The sequence below is a fragment of the Oryctolagus cuniculus genome, chromosome 7, assembly GCF_051225735.1.
Source record: "Oryctolagus cuniculus isolate XC-2025 breed Fujian yellow rabbit chromosome 7, ASM5122573v1, whole genome shotgun sequence".
NCBI classification, from domain to species: Eukaryota; Metazoa; Chordata; class Mammalia; order Lagomorpha; family Leporidae; genus Oryctolagus; species Oryctolagus cuniculus.
Window position 1 is genome coordinate 117,365,293 of NC_142873.1, and position 25,918 is coordinate 117,391,210.

Consider the following 25,918-nt stretch of genomic DNA (forward strand, 5'->3'; position numbering starts at 1 on the left):
TCGCAGATCTGCCTTGTGCCCGACCTCCGTCGGAATATTCCTAACTAGAGGGGAAGCTCGGGCTCTGCCTCCTGGCTTAGGTCCACAACTTCTGCATTCCCTTGTCCTGCAACCGCAGGCAAGCAGTGGACCTCCCTGCAGTGACAAGTTGGTGACGATGGGTTACTAACTCCCTGGGCTTGCTTTGGTTGTCACATCAAGTGATCGCATGCGTGTAATTGGTGCGAGTGATGCTTTTCATTTCTGGAGTATTGCACAGTTTACAAAGTGATCTGTATGTGCACCTTCTCCTCTTTGCATCTGATAGTGATCTGGGGAGGTTGATATTACAGCTAAGACACCTCGGGCTCAAGGGTTTGAGTGACTTTCCGATCACTAAATAGTGGCCTGGCCAGACCAGGGGTCCTCTGATTGGAAAGCCAAGACTTTTAAAGCACTGGTCCGCAGCTGCCTTCTGCAGGCTGCCTACCATCCGCAGTCACTTATCAGAGCTTTTGGTGTGTCGGGTGCTGGCGACACAGTGTGGGCCTCAGCCCAACAAGTGGCACGTTGTCCGCCATCACTCACTCACCAACAGCCCAACAAGTGGCACGTTGTCCGCCATCACTCACTCACCAACAGCTGCCCATCTGGAGCAGGCCAACCATCCCTCTTGTACATACTGCCTTGTCGTGGGATTTGTGTCCAGGTCTACCCAGATGGACGATAGAGACCTGGAAGACAAAGATCAAGTCTTTGCCTCTGGAACATGGTGGGTACTAAATGGACACCAATTACAAACATCTTCTCCAGGAAGCATTCCTCAGCTGTCACCTCTCAAAGATCCCCAAGAGCCCTGGGGTCACATCTGTCCTTGCACTTGCTGTGCTAAGTTGTCTTGCCTGTTTAGTTGTCTGTTTCCTGGCTACCTTGTGAGCTGCACAGGGAGGGCACTGAGTTGATCTGATCAGTAGTACTTGCCAGGCACAAACCTTGATATTCAACCTAGTTTGTAAAAATCACCAAGTCCCTAAATCGTGGACAGACACTTCAAAAGCATTAGGCCAACAGATATCAGTTCTACGGAGCGGAGAGAAGTAGCCTATTGCTGCCTAAGATCTTCAGCGCGCACCAAGAGGCACGTGAATGGCACTCGGGACTCCATGCCGATTTCTTGTTGGAGAGATACGAAGAAGAACTGAGTGCCCCCAGGACTTGTTTATTCAGGATCAGGCTTCAGGCTGCCCACATCTGGACTTCATTAGTTCTCCCCTCCCCCACCTCCCTTTATCTGCGAGAGCTCGGCCAAGAAAACAAGGTTCCCCAACGTTGGCTCCTCATTAAAGGTTAGTCGAGTTTTCAACCCTGAAAAAAGAGAAGCTGTGCTGGCCCAGCAGTGTGTTGGTGGGAGACCCCAGTCCCCCCGTTTACAACCCACTACATCTGTGCAATTACCGGGACCACCAACGGCGAGAGGCCACATTAATCTTCAACTCTGTTGTCCCCTGCTCAGATGGCTACAGAGTCCTTCTGAGACCGTCTTATCCCTGGGCGGGACACCACGAGGGTGTGTGTGTTTGTGATTTAACAAGCGCAGGCATTGGGACTGTGCTATCTAGGATTCTGTTTGTTCCCTGTCCCCGCCAGCCACGCTTGATTTCATGCCTGGAAGAAGTGAGAACAATAGCAATTCCCCTTTAGGTACGTGTGGTTCCTAGGGACGCGTGACTGTTTGAAGAATCTACCTCATATACAGGTAACGTTAGTCTCCATTTTGATAAGCATGTGAGGCTGAGGAGTATGTCCTGTGTGCATCAGTGTGTGCTGGGGATGAGGTGCGGAGTTCGATAACGCTTTGAGCTATCCAATGGACTGGAAGAGCGCGTGCCTTATCTTAAGCCGTCTCCCACTGCTACATGAGGTAGGAACGCTTACCCCGTTTTACAAGTGAGGGATAGCACAGAGGCTTGCAGAGCTGCAGGATACACTGCTTAGAATCGGAGTGGGAATTCCAGCCCAGGTCTGGCTGGCTTTCAAGCCCAGGCCCTTTAATGGACCTTTATTAATGGGTCCTTGTGTGTTCGATGCTATGCAGAGTACTGTTTATTTAGTTAGCTAGAACAGTTTTTAATTCCTGGGCTTAGATAGCTAAATGATGGAGGAAGACAAAACATTTAGCTCATTGGGCTGATGACCGCCTCAGATCAAGTGTACGTGTCAATGGTTTCCACGCAGTGGTTTGTCTAGAAGGGGACAGCCTCTTAAATGCAGGGAGATGCCTGTGAGTACCTCCACCTGCAGGCATTGTGGTGGACACTGGGCCTCTCAGCTGATGTGTAAAATACAGATCTTGCCCTTGGAGCTTCCGGTCTAAAGGGGATGAAGGCAAGAACAAAGCTCACTACACTATTGGACCCTCAAGAGGAAAGCATAAGAAGGGAGTCAGGACAGGGCACAGGGCACAGGGGTGGGTCCTAGAAAAATGAGAGCTTCAAAGACAAAGAATGTCCCATGCTGCAGGTGGTCTGAGGTCTAAATGAGATGATATGGGAGTTCAGGAGAAGCTCATTTAAGACAATTTCCATCAACCAAGCCTTCATCATTATCATTCAGTGTGCACTTGTCTCATTTAATTAGCACAGCAACCCACAAGCTCTTGGTATTGTTTTCAGCCCATTTCTTTTTTTAAGATTTATTTATTTATTTGAAAGGCAGAGTTACAGAGAGGCAGAGGCAAAGAGATGGCGGGGCTGGCCAGAGCTTTGCCAATCTGAAGCTGGGAGCTAGGAGCTTCTTCCAGATCTCCCACATGGGTACAAGAGCCCAAGGACTTGGGCCATCTTCTACTGCTTTCCCAGGCCACAGCAGAGAGCTGGATTGGAAGTGGAGCAGTCAGGACTCAAACCAGCAGTCATATGGGGTGCTGGCACTGCAGGTGGTGGCTTTACCTGCTGTGCCACAGCGCCAGCCCCCATGCCCATTTTTACAAATAAGGAAACTGAGGCTTAGAAAGCTCAGTTGCCCAACATTCATAAATGACAGAGCCAAAGCTCTAGCCTAGTACATTAGTTGGCACTCGAACTGTACCTTGCAGTAAGGGTAGGATTTTCATCAGAGAACCTGACACTGCAGGCAAAAGGGATTGCTTCAACAATGGCAGTGTCTCAAACAACAGTGTAAGGGAGCTGACAAAACTGACAAAGCCAGATAGGAAAAGGAGATTGTGAAGATATTTGAATACCAAGGATGCTTTTATTCCAAGGTGGCTAAAGATTATTTTGAACCAGCTTGGCCAAGTCTCTAAGGAAAGGATGAGGCTTGGACCACAGTGGTGGCAGTGCAAGGAGAAGAGAGCAAACAATGGAGGGAGAGAAGAGCCCTAGTGAAAACAGAGAGGAAGGAGGCTAGGAGTCCAGGCCTTCCCAGGTACATTGTGGCACCTTGAGCAGAAATAGCAGAATAGAGGGAACAGAAATGAATCCTGCGATCAGAGAGGGACTGGCTGTGAGCCCAGTCTGGGATAGCTGGATATCCAGTTGGGAGATGGAGCAGAAGGTTGAAATAGGACTGATAAGGATAAAAACCAGGCTGCGGTGGGAGAGCGCGGGAGAATGATGACCTCTCGGCCACTTCACAGAGGTAATAACGGAGGCTACCGAAGCAGCTGAAACCACAGCAAAAAAGCAGGGACACAGCCCTCGGAAAGATGCACATTTAATAGAAGGAAGCCAGTGCAGGGAGGGGAAATGAGTTTAGAAATGGAAGCGTAGCCTAGTGGATCCCTGTTACGGTAGCCTAGGAAATTCGGCGTCTAAAAGGAAAAAGAGGTCGGTAGTAGACAAGGCTGCAGAAATGAGGGCCGGGAGACACTTGCCTGGACTCGCAGAGCTGGCCGTCCAGGAAGCCCATGGCTCAGAGTCCCTGGTTTGGGGGGAAAGCATGATGCTTCCTGCTTCTGACTGGCCTCTTTGCTGTCCACACCCTATATGTTGGAGCTTTGCCTCACCCGTAGAGTCCAGAAACTCCAGTGGTGGCCTTAGACAGACCTGTGTCCTCCTTATCTTTCCCAGAATGTATTGATCTCTTGCCAAGAGGCTTTAGAAAACCGAGCGAGAGGAGAACCGAAGATTAAGTTTTTAAGCAATTATTGCCAGTTACTAAAGATACTGCCCTCTACTTCATCTGGTGAGGCACCCTTCAGAAAAAAGACAGCTGTACTTCTGTCTCCATCCTTAGAAGCAGGACACAGATACGGTATAAGTTTCCTTTCCCTTAGGACTGAGAAACAACTGACAAAGAATTCCTGATTCTCCCTCATCAAATGCTTGCGGAATGAATGTCATCCACTCACACAGCTGAGCTGAGACAGCACTTGGCACCCTGTATGCAGTGAGGACTTAGGTCTGCAGGTATCTTACCAGATCACAGGACTTCGTCAGACGGTCCATGAACAGTGACGTCACCGGGGACTGCTGGGACTTCCAAGAGGAAACCAGCCTGGTGCTGTCAGAACTATGCCAGGAATGGGAGCGAGGAGGCCCGGGCTTTGGGAAGGGTGCTGTGGCTGCTGCCTCATTTCTGATTGAGGATGATTCACTGGCCTCTGGGGTCCTCTCCTGATTCACTGAGAAATGTTGGCAATAATTTGGTGATTCATAGGGTGTTTGAGAAGCAAACAACACCATAGATGTGAAAGTGCTTTTTAAGCTGTAAAGGAATTTGCAAATATTATTAAAGCAGATTAGAAGGCAGGGAAGCTTGGCCTTCAAACCCAGCGGGGGAAGAAGATGAGTGCTCGGCCTCTAAAAGAGGAACTGTCCAGACACTATGTGACAAAAATATGACTTTTCTCGAGAAAGTGTATAAATAGAGTGAAACAGTAAAAATACTGCAAACAGAAGACAGGATTGTCCTTTCAGTTTTGGGTTTAGATTTCGCTTCTATTCTGTTCCCCGCCAAGAGACACCCTAGATAAAGTGCTCAAAGCTAACATTCTCTGTGCCCACAGTGTCTGGTCACCCTGGGGCGCGGGGGTGGTGGTGGTGGTGGTGGTGGCTGTACATGCTCAGTGTGGACTGTTCTCTTCCAAGGAGCTCCTCCGAGTTTCTGGACGAGTTCTTCCCTGTCAAGTAAGTGTGTGTCATCTGTGTCCTCTAGAACCAGGGTCCAAGGATGTTGTTGACTCTAGTGTCCAAACTACTGCACCCGTCTGTGAAATGAAACATTTTGGTTCTTAACTAAAGCTGACTTCAATATCCTTTTAATCTTGTAGATATCATTAAAGATTGCAGTTACCCCCCTCCCAAAAATATTTCAAGCATTAAGAAAATGCACAGGATGTGCTAGCGTTTTGGGTATTTTTCCTCCCCTTTCTTCAATGGAACGAGAAAAAAATCCAAACTTTTGGAGGGCTCTTCTCCTAGGTGCCGGGCGTTTGACCTTCCCGAACTCTCTGGCAGTCCTGCCAGGCAGATGTTAATTTGCTTTCATAGAAGAGGACACCGAAGGCCAAACAGGGGGAGTCATTTGCCCAAGGTAATATTTAGGATTCGGACCCAGGTTGTTAGGGCTCCAACGTTGGTGCTGCTTTCTCCGCCTGGCTCTGTCCTTTCTAAATGTCAGTCTTCACATCGCTGCACGTTTCGTCTTCCAGACAGATCGATGTTTGTCAATCCATGGGCAGTTGAGCTCTTTTTCACCAGAAAAGACAAGAAGAAGGGCCATGTGATGGAGAGAACCACCCTGCAAACTGCAGCCCCTCTCTGGCAAGGACTGATCTCTCTCTGTCCCCTCACTGCCTAATTGCCATGCTTTCTCACTTGATTAGTTTGCCAAGCGCTGCAAAAGGCAGGTAGGGGAGAATCGGCCTGTGCTTGCTGGCAGCCGGCCAGCACCCCTAGAATCTCTAGCTTGCTGTGTGCAAGGCATGTTTCTCAGCGGTGAAATTTACATATCAGAACCTTGCTGACTGCGGCAGAAAGGAGGGCTCTGGGGCCAGGGACAGAGCCTGTGCAGGGGGCAGGGAGAGGGAAGAGCTTATTTTATTACCTGGGAATAAAAACATTGTGAGTAATGAATAAAGTCCGCAAGCAGTAAATCTGGGACTGCGGAGTTAGGTGTGTAACGTGTCCGAGAACAGTTTAAGCCATTGCCTCTTCTGCAGAGGTGAGGCGTTTGCGCTGCCTTTCACAGCCCAAATTTCATTAAATGGCCTTTTAAGGGTTAGGATTACAAGAAGTCAAGTCCGGCTGGTTCATAACGATGATTTATGGCTGTGTTGTCGACTCCCCGACCCCTCTGGACCAGAGGACAGAGAAAATACATAATTTGTTGCTCATTAACTCTAAGATCTGTCAGGGCTGCTCCAGCAGCCGTGTGCTCCTGGAGTCCTGTGTCTCCTCAGTGGCTTCAGCCTGGCCCTGTCCCGGGAAACATGGGATTGCCGTTCCACCATGGAAAACAATATTTGAACAATAGAAACCATACTGCTGTGGTGATAGAACGGCTATGGGTCTTGGAACTGGAGAGAAAAAATACCTGGGCTCTGCTCTTAACTCTGCCACGTGCTGGCCTCGGACCCTTCAGCAGAGTCACTCTCCCAAGCGCCCTACTATCCCCATCTATAAAATGGGTGTATCTTCTTCACACAGCTGTGGATTAAATGAGCTAAAGTACAAAAGAAATGTCAGAGCCGGCTTGCTGTTAGAAATATTTTTATTAGGAGTTTGAGGTACCATAAAACGTTCCTCTTTGGCCTTTTTATCTTCCCATGAGAAGGAGCAGCGTGTTAATTGCCAGTTTACTATTTGAAGCTCGTGTGGGCCCTTGAAGAAATGGCATTTAGAATGAGGGGATCTTGGAGTCGTCCCTGAATTGTCATCTAAACCCCTCCTTGATATGACCGAGGCAGAGAGGAGACTCACCTGACACAAGTCAGTGTTCTCACAACTGCTGCTGTTTGATTGGCAAGTAGAAACCCACAAGTTCACGCTCGGCGTCAAACAAGAAGTCTAGACGGGCCCAAGCTGAGCCCACTTAGAAACAGTTTCTTCATTTCTGGCAGGGGCATGATTCCAGGAGCTTGGGGACCATCAAAGGGCAGGGAACGTGCCTGGGGCCTTGCTTCTGCTCCTGGCCAGTGGTGTTGTCTGCAAGTAACTTCCCTGTGTGGTGCTGTTGATTGCTTGGGAAGCTAGCGGTGAAGGCAGTGCAGGAGAGTTGAGGGTGAATGTCATTGCAATTGGAAGCAATGCAACAGAGTTCTAGCGCCATGATTTGCGCGTGGAGAAAACAGCTTATCCAAAATTGACACAGTGACGAAGGACCGGAACCCTGGCCACTTGCCTTTTCTAGGTCAGAGTTCTAGTCCCATATATAAAGTCAGGTGAGTCTGACTTAGAAATAAAGAAGAGTAAGAAAGGGTAGAAAAAACATGATTGTGGTAATACACATCTGGAACTTGTTAGCCTGTAAGGTTACATAGGGTAAAAGTATAAACAGGTTCAAAAGGGGGATTAGATCATGAATGGTCGGAAAGAATGCTGGGCGGGGAGTCCGTACACCTGGGTCCAATCTTCAGCTGTGAGTTAATTTGGGCCTCGGTTTCTCTCTGTATAATGGCCCCTTTCATTTCTGACCTTCCATGCTTCTCGGATTTTAATCTCTGCAACAAGTTATCAAAGGGCTTTTGGTAATGTTTAGGGGATACTTCCAATTTTGCAACAAGGGAACTCTGAGGACTCCTATCCGCCCCTTTATTTATTTGTTCCTTCAAGCGGTAGTCTCCGAACACCTATGCAGGGCCATGGACTAGTTCTGCTCTCTCGGGGAATGGCTAAGCCAGGCTACCGGCTGGCCGCGTCCCTCTCATGAAGAATGACACTCAGTGTGGTTTGGGAAAACAAAGTGGAGCACTTACAAATATAGAGCATTTATCAACACAGAGTTACTGTGTCAGTGCTGGCAATGGCAGTGGCTGTTCTCATTCCTGCACCTGCTCGTGCCTCTGGGCCCAGCTGCTATTTCTGTCCAACATGGCTGTCCTTCCTCCGGCTTCCGAAGCCGTGAGTACTTTGGTCAGACCCCATGCCTTGATGCCTTTGCCTTCTGCAGAAGAGTAACAGGAGCCCTTGCAGAGGAATATCCGGATATGCGTGTATTGCTTCCCTTGTGGTCATGAACACACTGTCTGCTCTCTGAATGGGCAAGTGTGGCTCATCATCCCACCCCATGAGGAAGTGTGAAAGGGACGTTTGCGGTGAGTGATGAGTTGGCCATCACTGTCCCTGGGCTGTGGTTGCAACCAGGAAGTGCTGTGGAATTAAGATAAGGGCAGTAGGCACAGTTGTGCATCATCAAAGCTGATTTGACCCTTGGATACGTAGACCTCATTAACACTCACCTTGACCAGCAGCGCTGGGTCCCATTCTTCATGTCAAAGCAGGCAGTTTTGGGTGAGGGACTTCCCCTCTCGAGATGATAGTGTGGATTTCATGGAGTGAAACATCATGGGAGTTCAAAAAGTGGAAATGTGGGAATGAAAAGCTAAGTTATTTTGGAGGAAAACCAATTTTGAAATTCATGCATTGTTTTTTCATAATACTCAAGTTTCCATGAACATTCTGAAGATGCCTTTTAATGCATGCATTTCAAAATATTTTTGGTACTAAAATAAAAAATTTTAATTCCAGTCCCCACAAACTACTCGACGTAGCCTAGCATTGAAGCAATGGCCGGTATGCAGCAGGCAATCAATACAATAATTGTTCTAGAAGTCCTAGGTGTCCCCTCAGCACCAAGAGGGGAGATGCCGTGGGAGAGAGGCAGTGGGTGAACACTGTGGCTCTCCTGATGTCCTGCAGCACCTGAGCAGACAGGCCGATTGGAAGCAATTCACCATCGCAGAAGAGCATGGCACTAAAGCTTTCTTGGATTTTAGACTAGTGTGCTTTTCTTTGCACCCAGAATTCTAAAAAGTAAAATAAAAGCATTGTTTCTTTGAGTCCGGTTATTTCCCATCCCTGTTATCATATCTTCTGAGAAGATGACTGGCTTCCTTCACTGGAGAAGGAAGCTGAACTTGGGAGAGATTAAGTTACTGCTGCAGGACACCAGAGAGGAGGCAGAGCCCAGATTCAAACCTAGGACTTGGCCTTGGTATTTGTCATCTCTTCTATAGAAACTCCCACCATTAACTCAGTGTTAGCATAGGGCCTGAGCTTAGTAACACCAAGTAGTCACTAAGTAGAGTCACTTAGTAGAGTTAGATTGTTGGTGATCCTTTGCCCGAAATCCCAGAATCTTGAGATCCTGGTCACTACTGTGTCCTGGATTCCTCATTAATTTAATGTTTGTTAGTAAGTACTTAGATGTCTCTTTTACTAAGGTTTTATATGTGTGTGTGTGCACGCATGTGTGTATGAATATATTTGGTTGTATATTTTTCTTGTTGCAAAAGCCTTGTATGACTTTTTTTTTAAACTTTTATTTAATGAATATAAATTTCCAAAGTACAGCTTATGGATTACAATGGCTCCCCCCCACACAACTTCCCTCCCACCCGCAACTCTCCCTTTCCCGCTCCCTCTCCCCTTCCATTCACATCAAGATTCATTTTCAATTCTCTTTATATACAGAAGATCAGTTTAGCATATATTAAGTAAAGATTTCAACAGTTTGCACCCACATAGAAACACAAAGTGAAAAATACTGTTTGAGTACTAGTTACAGCATTAAATCACAATGTACGGCACATTAAGGACAGAGATCCTACATGAGGAGTAAGTGCACAGTGACTCCTGTTGTTGACTTAACAAATTGACACTCTTGTTTATGGCCTCAGTAATCACCCTAGGCTCTTGTCATGAGTTGCCAGGACTATGGAAGCCTTTTGAGTTCACCGACTCTGATCATATTTAGACAAGGTCGTAGTCAAAGTGGAAGTTCTCTTCTCCCTTCAGAGAAAGGTACCTCCTTCTTTGATGACCTGTTCTTTCCACTGGGATCTCACTCACAGAGATCTTTCATTTAGGTCTTTAAATAAAAAAAGGGGGAAATAATAACCATCTTACTTCTTGGATCTTTCCTCCCCTGCATGTTTGTGTTTATGTACTCTGTAAAGAGAAGATTTGAATAGGTTAGAATATAAAATGTAGCTAAATACTAAATATTCTATGTTATTAAGTATTTTTTTAAAAGATTATTTATTTGAAAGTCAAAATTACACACAGGGAGGAGGAGAGGCAGAGAGAGAGAGAGGTCTTCCATCCACTGATTCACTCCCCAATTGGCCGCAATGGCCGGAGCTGCACTGATCTGAAGCCAGGAGCCAGGAGCTTCTTCCGAGTCTCCTACGTGGGTGCAGGGGCCCAAGGACTTGGGCCATCTTCTACTGCTTTCCCAGGTTATAGCAGAGCTGGATCGGAAGTGGAGCAGCCAGCTCCACTTGAACCTGTGCCCATACGGGATGCTGGCACTGCAGGCGGTGGCTTTACCCACCAAGCCACAGTGCCAGCCCCATCATTAAGTATTCTTTACATCCTTGGTGTCACTGATGGATCTTGAGCCTGCCTAATTTCCCTGTTGGTTTCCTTTTAGATCATCATAGGGGAATTCTACCGGATCTATTACCTGAAGGAGAAGTCTCGGTCGACCATTCGGAATCCCTACGTGGCAGCACTCTATAAGCAAGTGGGCTGCTTTCTCTTTGGCTGTGCCATCAGCCAGTCCTTCACAGACATTGCCAAAGTGTCCATAGGGCGCCTGCGTCCTCACTTCCTGAGTGTCTGCAACCCTGACTTCAGCCAGATCAATTGCTCTGAGGGCTACATTCAGAACTACAGGTGCAGAGGTGATGAGAGCAAAGTCCAGGAAGCCAGGTGAGACACAACCTCCCGATGGCCACGACATATCTCTCTGATGCTGTGCAGTTTTAGTGAGCACTTACTGAGCTCCCATTAGGTGCCAAGGCAGCAGTGCGCTCTGGTTTAGATGAGTAAATAAGGCATAGCCGCTATCCTTGAGCCACTCACAATCAAATGATTGAGACAGATTTGTAAATAAACTATTATTATGATCCAGCATTGGTGAGTCTATTTGCTCACTAATTCTTTTGTTTATCCATGCATTCCTGGGTGCCTGCTGTGATCCAGGCGTGTGTCCAAAGCATCACCAAGGATGCAAAAGTGAGCGAGACCCAGTGCTTGCTCTCAAGGTCACAGTCCAGGGAGGGAAGACCGAGAGACACGTGTGTATCAGAAATGTAAATATGGCCCTCTCTTTCTTGCAGGAGGTCCTTCTTCTCTGGCCACGCCTCCTTCTCCATGTACACTATGCTGTATTTGGTGGTAAGTACCTTCCTCAGCTTCCAACAGGGTTCAGTCACAGCTTGCATCCCTTCTGAGGGCAAACCCCCCCAAATAGTTAGGGACACTGTGCATCATGAAATCCTTGAAAAACAGGTTAGCTAGCAAGGTTAGGCTTCATTCTGAGGTCTGCCACTGCCTTCGCAGGAGTGATTTGCTTTCCAGGCTGTTTCCATTTTTCAAGTAAAAATAGCATTTGTCGTGGGTGCTTGATGAGGATGGTGCACCCATGATGAAATGATAATGTGATGGAATTTACGTGGAACAAGCACTCTTTGCTGAAAACTCCATTAACCCATTTGATTCTTAGACCAACCTTAGAAATAATATTTTCTCTATTGTGGGAAACGATTATTAATTAAGGCTCAGAGAATTCAAGTGAGCTGCCAAAATTTGCATAAATGCCAGGATGGTTGGCTCAAATCCAAGGCTCCCGATCACATGCCAGGCAGTGTTCACTAGCCCCCCTCCTCCGTATTCCATCAGTGGAAAGCTCACTGTTATCTGACTACATGGAGAGCCTCTGGGCAGCACTTCCGCAGCCACGAGGATTTGCGGCCTCACAACAAACCCTGAAGTACCGAACTGTGGCCTCGTTTCTCAGACACAGCGAGCGAGGCCCAGAGTGGTTAAGCAATTGGAGGTCCTTTAGCTGGTGCTGGAACCACAGCTTGAAGTCCCAGGTCACCCCCACTCCCCCCCGCGGTGTCTGCTCTGATTTCCTGGAGCCGCTTGGACAGTGCCGGGGAAGGGCCCAGCCCCCCTCCAGCTGCTGGACAGACCGAGGCTGGGCTGTTTTCCTTTGTCAGTTCCACGCGGGCTTCCCTGCCTTTCCTCTCTGCTTGAATGAGGTCCGAGTGCCAAGGCACTTCCTGCTTTCGGCTGCTTTCATGCAGTTCAGAGAGAGAAGGTGCTGAGAGGTCAGACGTAGCTCAGAGGAGCGTAAGCGATTTGGAAAAAAGGACGTTTGGATTGCAACTTATTTGAAAAACATAATTAGGGATTGGAAAAAGTAACAGAGAGGCCGTTTTTTGTTTTGTGTTTGTCCCCCAAGCCTGTCCAAGTTGGGGGGCCGCTGGGCTTCCTGTTAGGGACCACTGAAAGGTGGGCCCCAAGCTATGAAAACATTGGACCTGAATCTTATTTATTCATGAAGAGCGCTACCCTCCATTCTTCCTATTTCTGTTGTTTTTGTTTTGCTCTTAGAGAGGATAATTTAGCCAAGAGACCTAGGTTCTGTTTGGCTTGTATATTTTACCCAGGGCTGGACGCAATTTCACAAATGTAATTTCAGTGTTTTGTAAAGGTACTTGGAGGAGTCTGGGCTGTGTTTTGTGTGTGTGTGTGTGTGTGTGTGTGTCTTCATTTTCTTCCAAGAGAAAAGTCCTGTAGGATTTTGGAGCCATCACCGGGCACAGCTGCCCTGAAGGTGAAATGCTGACTTGTCTGGCTGCCTGCTGTCTGCAAGCTTGTGCCACAACATTTCTTCTCAGTGGTCTCAGGAAGTGTGTGTGGATGCTCTTGGTTTCAGATACAAACAAGCCTAAATCTAAAAAGTTTGCTACCACAAGTTCTGAGGTCAGTGAGAGACGGGGGATAGTAGGAGGCTGGGCGTTATGACTCTGGTGTGATGGCAGGTTCTTCTCGCTGACATCTGTGATGATAATAGCGATAATAGGAGGAGTACTGGTACAACTGCATTTCTGCTCCTGACCCTGACTTCAATTTTTGCCTTCCTTCTAAGCTGATCATGACACCCACTGCCACAGATTTTCTGGATAATTAGCTTGGGAAAACCATGCTCTCAACACTGAATTTTCTCTGGGCAAGAAAGCCTAAGGATGAAGTTAAGACTTGTTAGCGATTAATGCAATTTCTAATAAGAAAAACCCCACAGCATATATAAGCCCAAACTATGTGTTCTACCTCTGAGCCTTGGCCTACACGGCAGAGGACCATATCTGGTGAGGATAAAGTGGCTGTCTGGATAAAATGCCAGCACTTGGGCAGGCACCAATTCACACAGCACACCTGCTAGCCCCTCTGTCGTGCCTGGGTCTCTGCTACCTCCTGGGGCTACTGAAATGAATCAGACCCGGGTTCTACCCTTAAGGAAACTCACCTATGCATTCTGCATCCAGCATGTATTTAATGAGTGGCTATTATGCACCAAGCATCATGGGAAGGGTGGGAAGGTACAGATTAGTAAGGTATGGTCTCAGCCTTTGGGGAATTCAGTCTAGAGGAGCAGTGGACAATGATAATAGCTTGGTACCTTGTAAAGGCGGGGCGAGGAGCAGTATGGGTTATTATGGACATTCAGACTCTCACCCAGGCTGGCCTGGAGCAAAGGGTGGCAGAAGCCAGGGCTGACTCCCCACAGTGTTAGTCCTGTGAAGACAGGGAGACTGTGCAGGTGATGATTTGGGGGAGCTGCAGGCAGTTCACTACCGCCTTGCTGCAGGGGTGCAAAACACCCTCAAGGGCTGGGTGCGCCTTTGGGAGCCACAGCCACAGCTCAGGTCAGGCAGCAGCAAGGTCCCATCCAGGCCTTTGCCCAGATGCTATGCCCTTCCCCTGGGAATGTGCACTTTGCCTCCTTGCCTTCTCAAGGTCACATTTTCAGAGACGCCTACACCAAACACCAGTTGAAAATGATAGCCCCTCTCAGGTACTGGCACTCCCTGCCCATCTGGGCAGCCTTTCTCTCCTGCCACCCACCCAGGTTCCTACTGCTTGGCATATTGTATATTCCCTTGCTTGTTTTGTCTGTACCAACTAAATTGTCAGTTCCGGGGAGAAGGATTTTTTTGTTTTTGGACCACTCCTTACTGTATCCCCTTTCCAAAAACAGCGCCTGGTGAATGAATGGATCTTGGGTTGTTGGATACTCCCAGGCTGCACTCCTTCCCATTCTCATCAAAACTTCCTGTGTCTTCTCATCACTGACTTAACAGATGGCTGAGGCCTGCGTGATGTGGGGAAGACCTTTGCGTCCTCCTTGTTCAACTCATTACCCGTTGCCTCTTTCCTGTGCTGTGCCAGGAGAACTATTTATGTGTTGACAGGTTTGTTGGGTACCAACGAAACAGAGATGTGGCTGTCCTCTGGTAGCCGTGGTCTCTGGGCTGTGGTTGTGAGTCACTGAGGTTTTGTCCAACACTGGGATACCGGAGCAAGGCATCTGGTGTACCCACGAGGTATCCTCACACATCCTGTCTGTTGAAAGCTCTTGTGAGAATAAGATCATTGTTTCCCAGGGAAATAAACCAGGCTAGCAGATACTGTGCCTACTTTTCCTCCTGCCCCTCTGCCCATCCATCCATCCATTTCTAAGCACCTGTTCTGTGCTGGACCCTGTGTGAGCTCCTGGTGACTCCTCCGGAGCTTCTGATTTTGTGTGACTAGCAAAGTGAATAGCTGGAAACCAGTAGTGCAAGATCCCCAGCAAGGGGTGGTCCGGGAGATGGGGCAGGAGAAGGGGCTGTAGTCTCTGCCGAGAGCTGTGCTAGCTCCATGCTGGCTCAGTGTGGGCTACTCTTGGCCTGACATCAGGCTGGACAGGATTCTCTGTTACAGTGGCATGCCTGTGTTTTAGACTGAGAGTCTATGATGGGTGGAGAAAAGGAGCCCGAGGTGCGATATCTCCTGGAAGTTGTCCTCTCGTCTACGACAGATATGTAGTCATCTCGGATTGCTTCTTTCCTGCAAAGACAGGTGCATCGGTACTGGGCATGTCAAGCTGTAATTCATAAGGAAACCAGGTGATTCGCTGCTGACAGCACGGATTCAGAAGGAGGCAGTCTTACCCTGTGTGAATCATGACTCTCTAGCCGTGAGCCAGTATGGCCTCTTGTAGCCTTGATTTGGGCATGGTAGCCTTGACTTCTCCATCTGGAAGATGGGCACAATAGTGTCCTTTCTGGAACCTTTGTAGGCATGGAATTTAAAGCACTGAGAGCCACATCTACAACAGTGCTTAGCCACGTTTACTTTCCTTTCTGCCACAATAGTGACGGAAGACAAGGTTGGATTTTCTTCTAAAGGAGGACAAATGAACCACAAATTCTTCTTCGGTCCTCAGAGTTATTAAGTAACTTCCCAGAGAGAAATTCCAGTTCTGCATCATGTCAGTGAACCACCAGGTGCATTGAACCTGAGCCAAATAGGAGCTGTGGAGAAGATGAGAGAAGAGAGAAAGTTTCTCGCTGGGTGTCAGTGAGCTAGAGCAGCTTCCAGGCAGAGGATAGGCAAACACCCAGGGCAGGACAAAAGCCTCCTTTTCACTCTTAGCTGAGCAGTCCCTAGAGAAATGGAAATGAAGGGAGAGGACAGTACAGACCTGTTTCACCAGTATGCAAATCAGGTAAGGAAACACAAGTGACTTAGCAAGAATGGGAGTGTGACTCACCCACACATCTGACTCTGCTGGTTCAGACCAGAGGAGCAGGCAGAGTGCAGTCTAAGAAGGCTTTGTTGGAATTCTACAGGACCCCAGTTTTGATGCTAAGACAGGAAGGAGGAGAGAATTCCATTTATGGAAAGGGTTGTATATACCTAGGACTTTTGGGTGTGTTAGGAGAGAAGGCAGACATAAATCTGTTACAGTCCTAAACTGTAGTCAGCAGTTTAATTATCTTAGCACAAGAAAAGGACTTTAAGATCATTTGCATATGGAACATGCATCACTCATGTCTGTGTCTTTCAGTTTTGAACATGTTGAGTGCTTGCAACATCAAAAAGAAAAACAAGCCACGCTCGTATTGTAGATGAGAAAACAAAGAGAAGCAGAGTGGCTGGCCCAGGTCACGCAGCTGATGTGTAGCAAAGTGCAGGTTCGGGTCTGTTGCTCTGGCTGCACATCAAACCCTTCATGGGCATCACAGTGGATTCCAGCTGCTGTGTCTCCAGCTCAGAGGCCTCTGTAGACCTCGGGCAAGTGGACACAGACAAGGCAGGACCTCAGAAGCAGACTATGAGAGGTCACGGTCACTTAGATTTGCTGCTTTTGTCTAGCTCTGCTCACCCTTTTTCTAACCACCCTTTGTCAGGGTGCTTAGGACCCCTACAGGCATTTCGGTTCTTAGAATGTGGCCTTGCTCTGTTGGTCAGGGATAAGGGTGTGGCATCCTCCTGATCAGGGATGTTTGCGGTCTTCTCTTGAATTTGGTATACTTGCCTCCCGTGGCATGGGAATGAATGGAGCCTCTGAGTTACCAATTGTGCCCCAGAATGCACTCACTGATCCCAGTGAGGTCCCAGCCCTGGCTTGGGGTGGCTTGCACAGGGCTCTGAACCAGAAACATCCAGTCCATTTAGCAGGGAGGCTGGTGTGGGATGCAGGGGTTATCAGAGCCTGTGGTCAACCTCAAACCCTGGTGGCACCACATGACTTCCCAAATCAGATGTAGCCACTGGGTGGAAGGTCATTGTGAAGTCTCCTTACACAGCCTGGGAAAATCACATCATTGAGCAAATTTCCTCCAAGGCACAAGGGTCACTTCTGATTCTGAGGAGTCTTGAGTTCCGTCCTCTGCCAGACGGGGTCCTTTCCATGCTGCTGCTTTTCATTCTGATGATCCTGAGAGGGGGATTATAGTTCAAGCTATTTTATAGGTGATGAAGTCCATTAAAGGACACCATCATTGGTCAGGGCCAGGGCCAGGACAGGAATCAGGGTCATCTCATCCCAAAATGCGCTTTGCCCCAGCGTCAGGCACCAGGATCCATCCTGACCTCAAGACATTCCTCCAAGAGTGTTCCTTGCTAATGGACAGGGTGGAGCAAGCCCCAGTCTACCGGCCCTGGTTCCACCTCTGACTGCTTCCCAGAGGAATGCTTTTCCCAGGGCCCCCAACTCCTCTCTCATTCATAAACCTTTCCTCCCTCCCTTCCTGGGGCTATTCTGAAAACTGGTCTCTTCCTCTCTCCTCAAGTTCCTCTCCTGGCTGTATTTTTTTTCTCCCCTTTTATTAAGCTCCAGCCTTAAGTCTCTGAGTCAGTGCAAAGGGAGAGGTGGGCCCTGTCCGGTTGGGAAACCCACCCTTCCTCTGCCCCACCCTGGTTTCCAAGGCCCAGAACTGAAAGGCTGCAGGCAGCCGGCGGGGGAAGGGTTGGAGAAATTCACACAAGCGTTTTTCTGAAGACCTTCGGATTTTTCAGGAAAGGAAATAAAACGATCTTGGGGCTCTTAGGCCCAAATTAAGACAAGTGATTGAAGATGGAATCATTATTATTTATTGGTGTATATCATCAACCAATCCAGAACGCAGTGGCTTGTAAGACAGAAGTTGGGGCACTTATTTTACACACGAGACAAGTGAGGTTCTTCTGATGGGAACCTCTGTGTTCTTCCTGTGACCCACCCCAGCCACCACCCACAGTAGCTGCAGCAAGGCCAGCCCGCGGTGCGGGCACTGCTGGCGTACCACGCCTCGTTCTCTGGACTTGCCGCTTTCCCAGACACTTGCTTCGGACCACTTCATGTTTTATGATTGTTGACAATGTTTTTCAGTTGTCATTCAGCAGATGGCTAGTCAATAAAAGCAGCAACTTAAGGTCTGACAATTCTTTTTTCACTGCAGGACTTCTCATGGCCTTTATTAATCTTACAAGCATTAAAAGTAACAAAAATAAGCCCAGCTTCCTTAGTTTGACACCCAGCGCCCTCCACGAGCTGGCCTCAGCTCCTCTCTGCAGCCCGACTTCTTATCACCCACCGTGTGCCCTCCTCTCTGGCTCTGCTGAACGATTTAAAGTCTTGGCAACTGTGCTGGCAGGTGCCTGCAGCATCCTCCGCTAACTACCAGCAACCATTCGTCTTGGGGATTCAAGTCAAGTATCCCTCCGCTGTGTAACTGACCTTGGCCCCCACCGTCTTTCACAGCTCCTGGAACACACAATAGTCCACGTCTTTGTTTTCATGTATTGCCCAGCTATATGTTCCGCAGGGCAGGAATTACCACATCTCAGTTCTGTGTCCCTAGCATCTGTCATGGTTCATGGCTTCTTTCTCTATTTTTTTCTTGGCTTGCACCAAAAAGTTGGTCTTTAGGTTATCTTTGGCTTAATTTTTAACTTTTTTTTAACGTTTTTTTCCCAGATATTTTTAGAATATCCATGGGAATCTAACTGAATTTACATACCAACTTCTGAATTTAAAAGTTGATTTTAGACTTTTTTTTTTAAGATTCCCAGCTTTTTATCTATTAAGATTGGTCCTTTATGTCCTTTACTTCATAAAAGCCCTATGTAGTTCATGGTAAATTATTTAAATAATTATATTTGCTTTGATGATTTTTTTCAACTGGTCATTATTTACATAGAAAAACATCGATTTTTGGCACTGGTTGAATGGCCAGCAACATCACGGAAGCCACTTATCAGTTTTCCATTTGTTACTGTTAAATTTTCCAGACAATCATGGAACTTCACACTGATTAGAAAGTTGCCTGGCGTTTTCCACGCCCGGCTTTTTGGAAATAGTTTTCCAAGCAGTTGAAGAGTCAGTCCTACACTATTCCTGCATCTTCTGCTCTTTGGCCTCCCAAGGGTTGGCGCTGACTTGCTCTTTCCTGACCTCCGGAAGAAGGTGTCTGTCTTATCTCCCTCAGGGCAGGCCCCGCCCTTGCCACTGCCCCGGGTCTATCTGGAGGCCAGGGCTCCTGGAAGCTCTTCCCCTGAGTGCTTTGATTTGGAGTCGGAAGTGGCCCTGGGCCCCTTGCCTCTTCCCCCTCCTTTCCCAAGTTCCCACAGGAACCTGGGAAGTGGCTTGTGCCCAGACGTTAGGACGGAAACTGTAGCCAGATAACTTAGAGGGGGACAATGCCCGGTTGACGTCATTTCAACCTCTCTGCTTGGCCAGAGGTGGTTTTGTTTTCTTCCATTTTCCTCAGGTTGCTCTTCTGCTCCACCCAGTCCAAGTAGCAGTCAGCATCTATCTGCGAGGTCTCTGGCGGAGGCTGCTTGGTTTCTATGTTTCCTTACATTCTGATTCCAAGCCCGTGGTTCCAAGTGGTGGCTCAGGGACCTGTCCTTGGGTAGGCTGCGAAGTAGAAGCAGCCCCATGGGAGTGTCAGGATCACTTCCTGGTATCAGAATGTATTTTATTTCCACAGCAGTACTGAGAGGCAGGTCATGTAGGGATTGTGCGTCGGTAACTCCCAGGTTCCCTAAGAGAGTTGTCGTCTTCGGTTGTAAAACGGAAACCTTTACAGCCCTGGTGATTTCTTCTCATGCGTTTTAATCAAGAAGATAAAAGGAAACTGACATTGATGACCGAGTGCCTGCTATGCACCAAGCAGTATGCCAAGACCACTAGCTAAATTCTGTTTCTAACTTTTTAGTATAAGAAAACCAAGGCTCAGATCACTGGCTTAGGGCCATGTTCAAGTCCAGTGCTTTGTTGAGTCCCTGCTGCCAAGGTTCGGGTAGCTCCATCTAGCAGCAATGTAGTGTGTGTGTGTGTGTGTGTGTGTGTGTGTGGACCTGGTGCTCACGGCCGGGAAGTCACTCACTGTTCTGTTGTTTCCTCCCTCCAGCTGTACCTGCAGGCCCGCTTCACTTGGCGAGGGGCCCGCCTGCTGCGGCCCCTGCTGCAGTTCACCTTGATCATGATGGCCTTCTACACGGGACTGTCCCGCATATCTGACCACAAGCACCATCCTGGCGATGTCCTGGCGGGATTTGCCCAAGGAGCCCTGGTGGCCTGCTGTATAGTAAGTAGCATCTTGTCCTCAGTGAGCAAACAGATCCCTGGACCGTTGCTTCTCGGTGACTAACGCTAGGGAACCCTTGTTCCTGTTCTCTGCTTGGTGTCTGGGGGTCACCCCCAAAACCCCTTCAGTGAAACAAGAATTCTTGCTTCAACCTGTGAGTTTGGAGCTGAGACATTCTTTGCATCCTTTTTTAGTATAAATACAGGTTTGGGGTCATAGACGATTGCATTGGAAGATGCTGTGTTTATTGTCAACTTGCTCACTTTGCAGATGAGGAAATTCAGTGCCCAAGGTCACACGGCATGTCTAGGCCTCCGAGCTCACGCATGGAGGCTCACATGCTGTCTGGGAGGCACTTGTTAGCCCCTGGGGTCAGCTTCTTAGAGCCGTCTGCTCTTCCCACCATGCCCCTGGAGTGACTTAGTCACATCCTGAGCTCTGCGTGGACTGGAAATGAGATGTGCTGAAGGCTAAGCCCCAGGCCCGGCACCTTTCACATCAAATCTCCCAAGTCTGACCTGGGGGTGGGCCTCCTGCTGACGTGCCCTGAAAGGATATGGCTAGCTTGTCCTTGTCATCTATATCCATGCTGGCTCTAGGCGAGCGTAGCATAGAGTACCACCCACCACCTCTCTGAGCCTCCCGTTCCTCCTCTCTGCTTTTCCTGCCTGCTGAAAGCTTTGAGGGGCCTAGCCAGCAAACCTGCCTGAACACCTGCTGTGATGTTGTGCCTCCCCGGCCCTCTAAGCAGCTTGCCCCCGCCCAGCAGGAGTCCAGCAAACAGTAATGGCTGCGTGTTTAAGCACCACACATGGAGGTTGCATTGCTGTTAGTATTATCCTTGCTCAATCACAGTAAGAATTAGGAACAATGGCGAGATGGGAAGCAGCCCCTTATCCTGTCCTGATTTCTGAGCCTGGCTGCTGGCCCATGGCTCCCTGCGATGACCTCTCCCCACTCCCCACTGGAACAGCACTGTTCTCGTTATTGACGTCGCTTCTCTGTAGGCTGTCCATTCCATGGAGCCTGGCCCATGCGTAACATACATGTTACTCTCCCTGTCTTAGCAGGGCCTCTCAGGGATGCTAACTCAGGGTATGTAAATGTATGCCAACTAAGCAAAAGGCTTGAGTCCAGGAGCGTCTCTAACCTTTCCAGGGAACGTTCTCTGGAAAGCATAGGCAGGATGCAGGCCGAGGCCTTGTTCACAAGGTGATCCCATTCTCCCTGCTTGTACAGCCTGTTGGGGCACGGTGCTTCCGAAGGCAAGCCAGGGCCTGATCCAGTGTGGTCAGAAAGAGGGAAAGGGAATTCCCACATCAGCGTGGGTCCCAGGAAGAAAGTAGCATCCGACCTACTTGCCAGTCTAGATGTGGGAATGCTAGCCTAAGAGACTGGCTGTTTCCATGGCTTTCTTTGTTGCTTTCTTATTCTTTCCTTTTTCAAGTGAAGGCCAGAAGGGAAAAAAGTTGGGGGTGAACCACCGAACCGCCGTTAATGAGAGCAGCTGTCACCGTCCAGCTTGCTCCTCGTGCCTGGCCCTTTAATAGGAAGCGACAGTGGAGGATGGGGGTTTGCACTGGAGGGTAACCCTTTGCTGACTGTGCCCTTCTGAGCATCCCTCTCAGCAGGAGAACAGCCCTGGGGCCTGCTGCTCTGTTTCCTTCTCTGTGGCGCCACTGCCCTAATTGGAGTCTCCTGCACCCCCAATTAAAAAAATGAGAAAGTGGGGGGGATCCTTCTTAGCCTTCTCTTTTATGTCCTCAAGCACTGGCCAGGAGCAATTAGAAGTATTCAGGAGGACCAAGGCAGATTTGCAGGAAAGGAAATGAGGGACTTGACTTTTATCCTGTTTGGCTCTGGCTGACCACAGCGTGGGATAGGAATTTGGTCCCAGTGTTTGTAAGCACCTATTGTATACTGCCAGCATTCTAGGTACTGCGCACTTATTGTACGTACACCTTTCTAGATTTTGTCTCTCTCTAGTCCAGGAAGTGGCTTTACAGATGGAGTAACTCAGGTTCAGAGAGGTGACTGAGGTCTGCCGAGGTCCACGAGCTGCCTCCAGGGTTCTGAGTCACCACTCTGCCCTCCAGCTCTTCTGAAACTCAGCTGGCGTTGTTAACCTGAGGCTGGAGTGGTCGGCTGTTTATGCAATGTCGCTGCAATGTGTCCCAGGGTCCTTCCTAGCCCCCAGGCTGGTGGAGCTGCATTGAATTAGAGAAGCCATGTGTCTATGAGAGGCTGATCTGCAAAGGGCTGGCCAGTACCTGTGCCTGTCTTTTGTCCACTCCGCTGTGAAGATGAGAGGCCAAGGGTTGCACACTACTCTCATTTTCTCCGAATGCCTCATGTCCAGCCTGGCGCACAGCAGGTCCACGTGGTCCCAGTTGGCTTGGCATCGCAGCCCTGAGGGATCCGCTTCCTTTGGCTGTCTGGGAGGCCAGGGCAAGAAAGTGTCTGAGCGGCGGCCACTCAGCGGGAGAGTCTGGGAGTACCGAGCTGGGAGACGTGAAGGCAGCCAGCCCTGTCCCACCATAAGAGCCCTGGATGCAACTGAGCGAAGGCAGAAAAGCAGCCCGGGGTGGGGGTGGGGGGGTCTGTGAGGAGGCGTGGAGAAGCAAGTGGCAGCAGAGGGGCTGGTGAGGAGGAGGGCGGCCTCTCCCCTGGTGGGGCAGGGCAGTGCAGTCCTCACTTTGCGGGCAGCTCTGTGGCCTCTGCTCTGGTAGTGCCACACAGCAGAACTTTCCTTGCCAAAGAGCCACGCTCTCTTCTCACCCCTGAATATAGCTCGATTTAAGTGTTCTTGAAACAGGGAGACATCACTGAGGTTAGAAAGATTGAGAATAGGGAGGCACAGAATGATGCAAAAGCTACTGCCCGGGGTGCCAAGCAACCCAGAACCCATTTCCCGCCCTGCCAGATAAGCTCCTGAGCCAAACCTCTATGCACAACCCCCCCCTCCCCCCATTCGCTTGACAGAGATGCGGTATTTGCCGGCTCTGCCGAGAGCTCACTTGGGCCCAGCATCACATAAAGCGCCTTGCAGAGAGCAGTTTCATCACTCCCTCAAATCCTATGCTCAAGTTTCTGTTGTTGTCCTCACTCAAGAATGAGAACACAGGGGCTACACAGAAACAAATAGCTTGGAGAAACGTCAGGGTCGCAAGGGCTGACCCTAGGCTGTCACATAGCCAACGCTGCACTCTCCCCCTCCGCCCTCCCTGGGCTCCTGACACACCCCTCATGCCTGGCATGCTGGACTGCCCAGAGATCTCCCAGCACCCTGAGCCATCGCCCTAGACAGCTGTCCCCCTCAGATGGAGCACAGTCCAGCACACCCCAGCTTTGATGAAGCCTCAGTGTTGGTTGCCTGTGGCCACTGTAACAGGATTCCAGAAACTAAAGCCACACAGGTTTCTTTTGTGGAAGGTGCAGTAGGAAATGGGGTTTGCTCAACTATAGCCGTTGATTCCCTTTGGATTTATGCCAGAGCTGCCTGGGAACGGGGGAACAGGTGAAATGCCCTCCCTCCCAAATCTCCTGCCCCTGCACAAGCCTGGGTCTTGGCCTAGTAAGCCCTGAAGCCATTCACAGCATTCCTTGGCTGCTGGTCCCCTCCCCATCTTCAAAAACAGCAGCATAGAATCTTTACGTCTCTCTCTCTCTCTCTCTCACCTCTGCTTTCATCATCACTTCTCTTTCTGTGATTCTGACCTCCAGCCTCCCTCTTATAAAGACCCTGGTGATAACAGTGGGGTCACCCTTATAATCCAGGCTAATCAGGGTAATTGCCCCATCCCAATATCCTTAACCTAATCTCATCTACAAAGTCCATGCTGTGTAAGGCATGTGTAAGGCTTATAGGTTCTGCAGCTTAGTGTGTGGACCTGTCTAGGGAGCCAGTGCTCAGCTTACTGCACCTTCCCCAGTCTCTAAGGACAAGATTATCCAGCTGTCTTCCAGCACTCCCACAGCCCTTTGCCTTCCTGCCTTGGGTTTTAACCTGTTCTATCAGCTTCCTGCTGTCTCCCCAGCTAGATTAAGGGTGCCATAATAGCAACATCTTCTAGTTATTTCTTCTCAGTGCCTGGTGGAGTGATGGACACACAATAGGTGCTATTTGCCAAATAGATAAGCACTGGATAAAGAGTGAGTGATGAATGGCTGGGGACCTCAGGCAAGACACTTCCCCTTTGAGCCTGGTTCCCTCCTCTGTGACGTGAACTTGGAGGCCCTGTGGCTTCCTGACCTTTCTGCCCAGGGATTCCATGGTGCTGCTGACTTCTTAGCAGCTGAGCCGGACCTGCTGTCTCAGACAGAACCGTGTTCCTGCACAGCCTGTGAAGCTGCGCCATACTGCGGGATCCTGGGCTGCCTTTCCAAGTCAGGGCGCCGTGTCACCCTAGAATGTTGGCTTGGTCACTGCGGAGCCTAGGGCGACAGGCTGTGACAGCCCAGCTGTTATCCAGGTCTGCTGAGCACAGATCTCATCACAGCAAGCAGTAGACGGAAGTCACATGCCAAAGGGGAGAGTGCTCCTCTCCTCCCCCATCACTTAGCAGTTGAGCACTTACCGGAAAGGGAAGGCAGCGGAACCCGACCCAGACAGAAAACCGGCATGGTGTCACGGACTCCACTGAGGACACGGGCACTTAGGGTCAGACAGGCCTGCCCACTGATGGACACAGGGCAAAGGTGGAGAGCCACCACCCAGACAGACCCAATGGCACGGGGCCAGACCCAGTGGATCCCAGGCACGTAGACATCCATTCTCACAATCTTGCCAGAACTCACAACCTCGGTCGTGCCCAGACACCTTCTGACACTCACGTCTGGCCTTCCACCTTCACACCCACAAAGCTACTGCCACCAAAGATGTGAACTCTACAGTTGGGCTCACCGGGGACCCAGATGAAGGGACAGACATCAGTTCATTTCCTATCTAGGGACAACTCACATATCTGGTCACCTCCTCCCTGACCCTCTGACAGATGGCAAATCGGGGGCTTGTGGAGGGGTCAGGGGAGGGCCAGGCCGCCATGGCTGTGGGGTCAGCAGAGGAAGCAGCTGCTCGTGGATTTCATAAACACACAGCAGAGTCTTTCCTGGTCTTCCTCTGCCCAGGGGTGTGGCTCGGCCAGCAGTCGCTCTTTTGTGTGCTGCTATCTTCCTCCAGGATGCAGGGAAGGGCGAGGGCATTCTTTGTCTCTGCCCAGTGAGGTGACCTTGGGAAAAGAGACCAGCAAGAATGCTAGTGTAAAAAAGAGTTCCGTGATGACAGCCCCTGCGAGAGGAAACCACGGTGCACAGAGCTTGGACACGCCCAGTGACGCCTGGTGGCAGAGTAGGAGCCAGGTCCCAGGCCTCTTGGTTCCCGCTCCAAGGGCTCTAACTGTAAATTTCAAGCACAGTTGGTCTATGCCATAAATTTCACAGATCTTTTCCTTCTCTAACAGGGCACAGGCCCTTCGATTCCCTCGGGATTTGTCCCAGGGAGATAGAAGAAATGATCTCCCAGAAATCTCTGCTAGTCTTGCAGAAGCCTAGCTTAGGCCCTGGCCATGCCACCATAGGCACTCACTCACTGAGATGGCAGGAATGTGGATGTGGGAGAAGGAAGGAAGCAAAGGCAGAGATCAACTCTGGTCCCTGATAGATGATGACAGCATCTTTGCCGTACTCCATGGTTTGCAAAGTGTCTTGTTCCCTTGCTGAATGACCAGTGGAGTGGATGATGAGGCAGAGACTCATAAAGGCAAGTTGTATTCCTGCCTATTGCAGATTTATGCCAATTAAGCAAATCACTTCACCTCTCAGCCACCTTTTCCTGCTCTGTGAAGTGGGGATGATAATTCC

The 25,918-nt window shown here is 49.4% G+C and overlaps 1 protein-coding gene across 1 annotated transcript in view; it reads left to right on the forward strand.

Moving 5' to 3' along the window:
- The window catches only part of PLPP3 (phospholipid phosphatase 3), an 81,784-nt gene that overhangs the window by 47,475 nt on the left and 8,391 nt on the right, over positions 1 to 25,918 (forward strand). Inside the window, exons 3-5 of the mRNA XM_002715957.6 lie at positions 10,576 to 10,856; positions 11,267 to 11,324; positions 19,883 to 20,059. Coding sequence (XP_002716003.1) covers positions 10,576 to 10,856; positions 11,267 to 11,324; positions 19,883 to 20,059 — 516 coding nt within the window. The remainder of the gene's footprint in view (positions 1 to 10,575; positions 10,857 to 11,266; positions 11,325 to 19,882; positions 20,060 to 25,918) is intronic.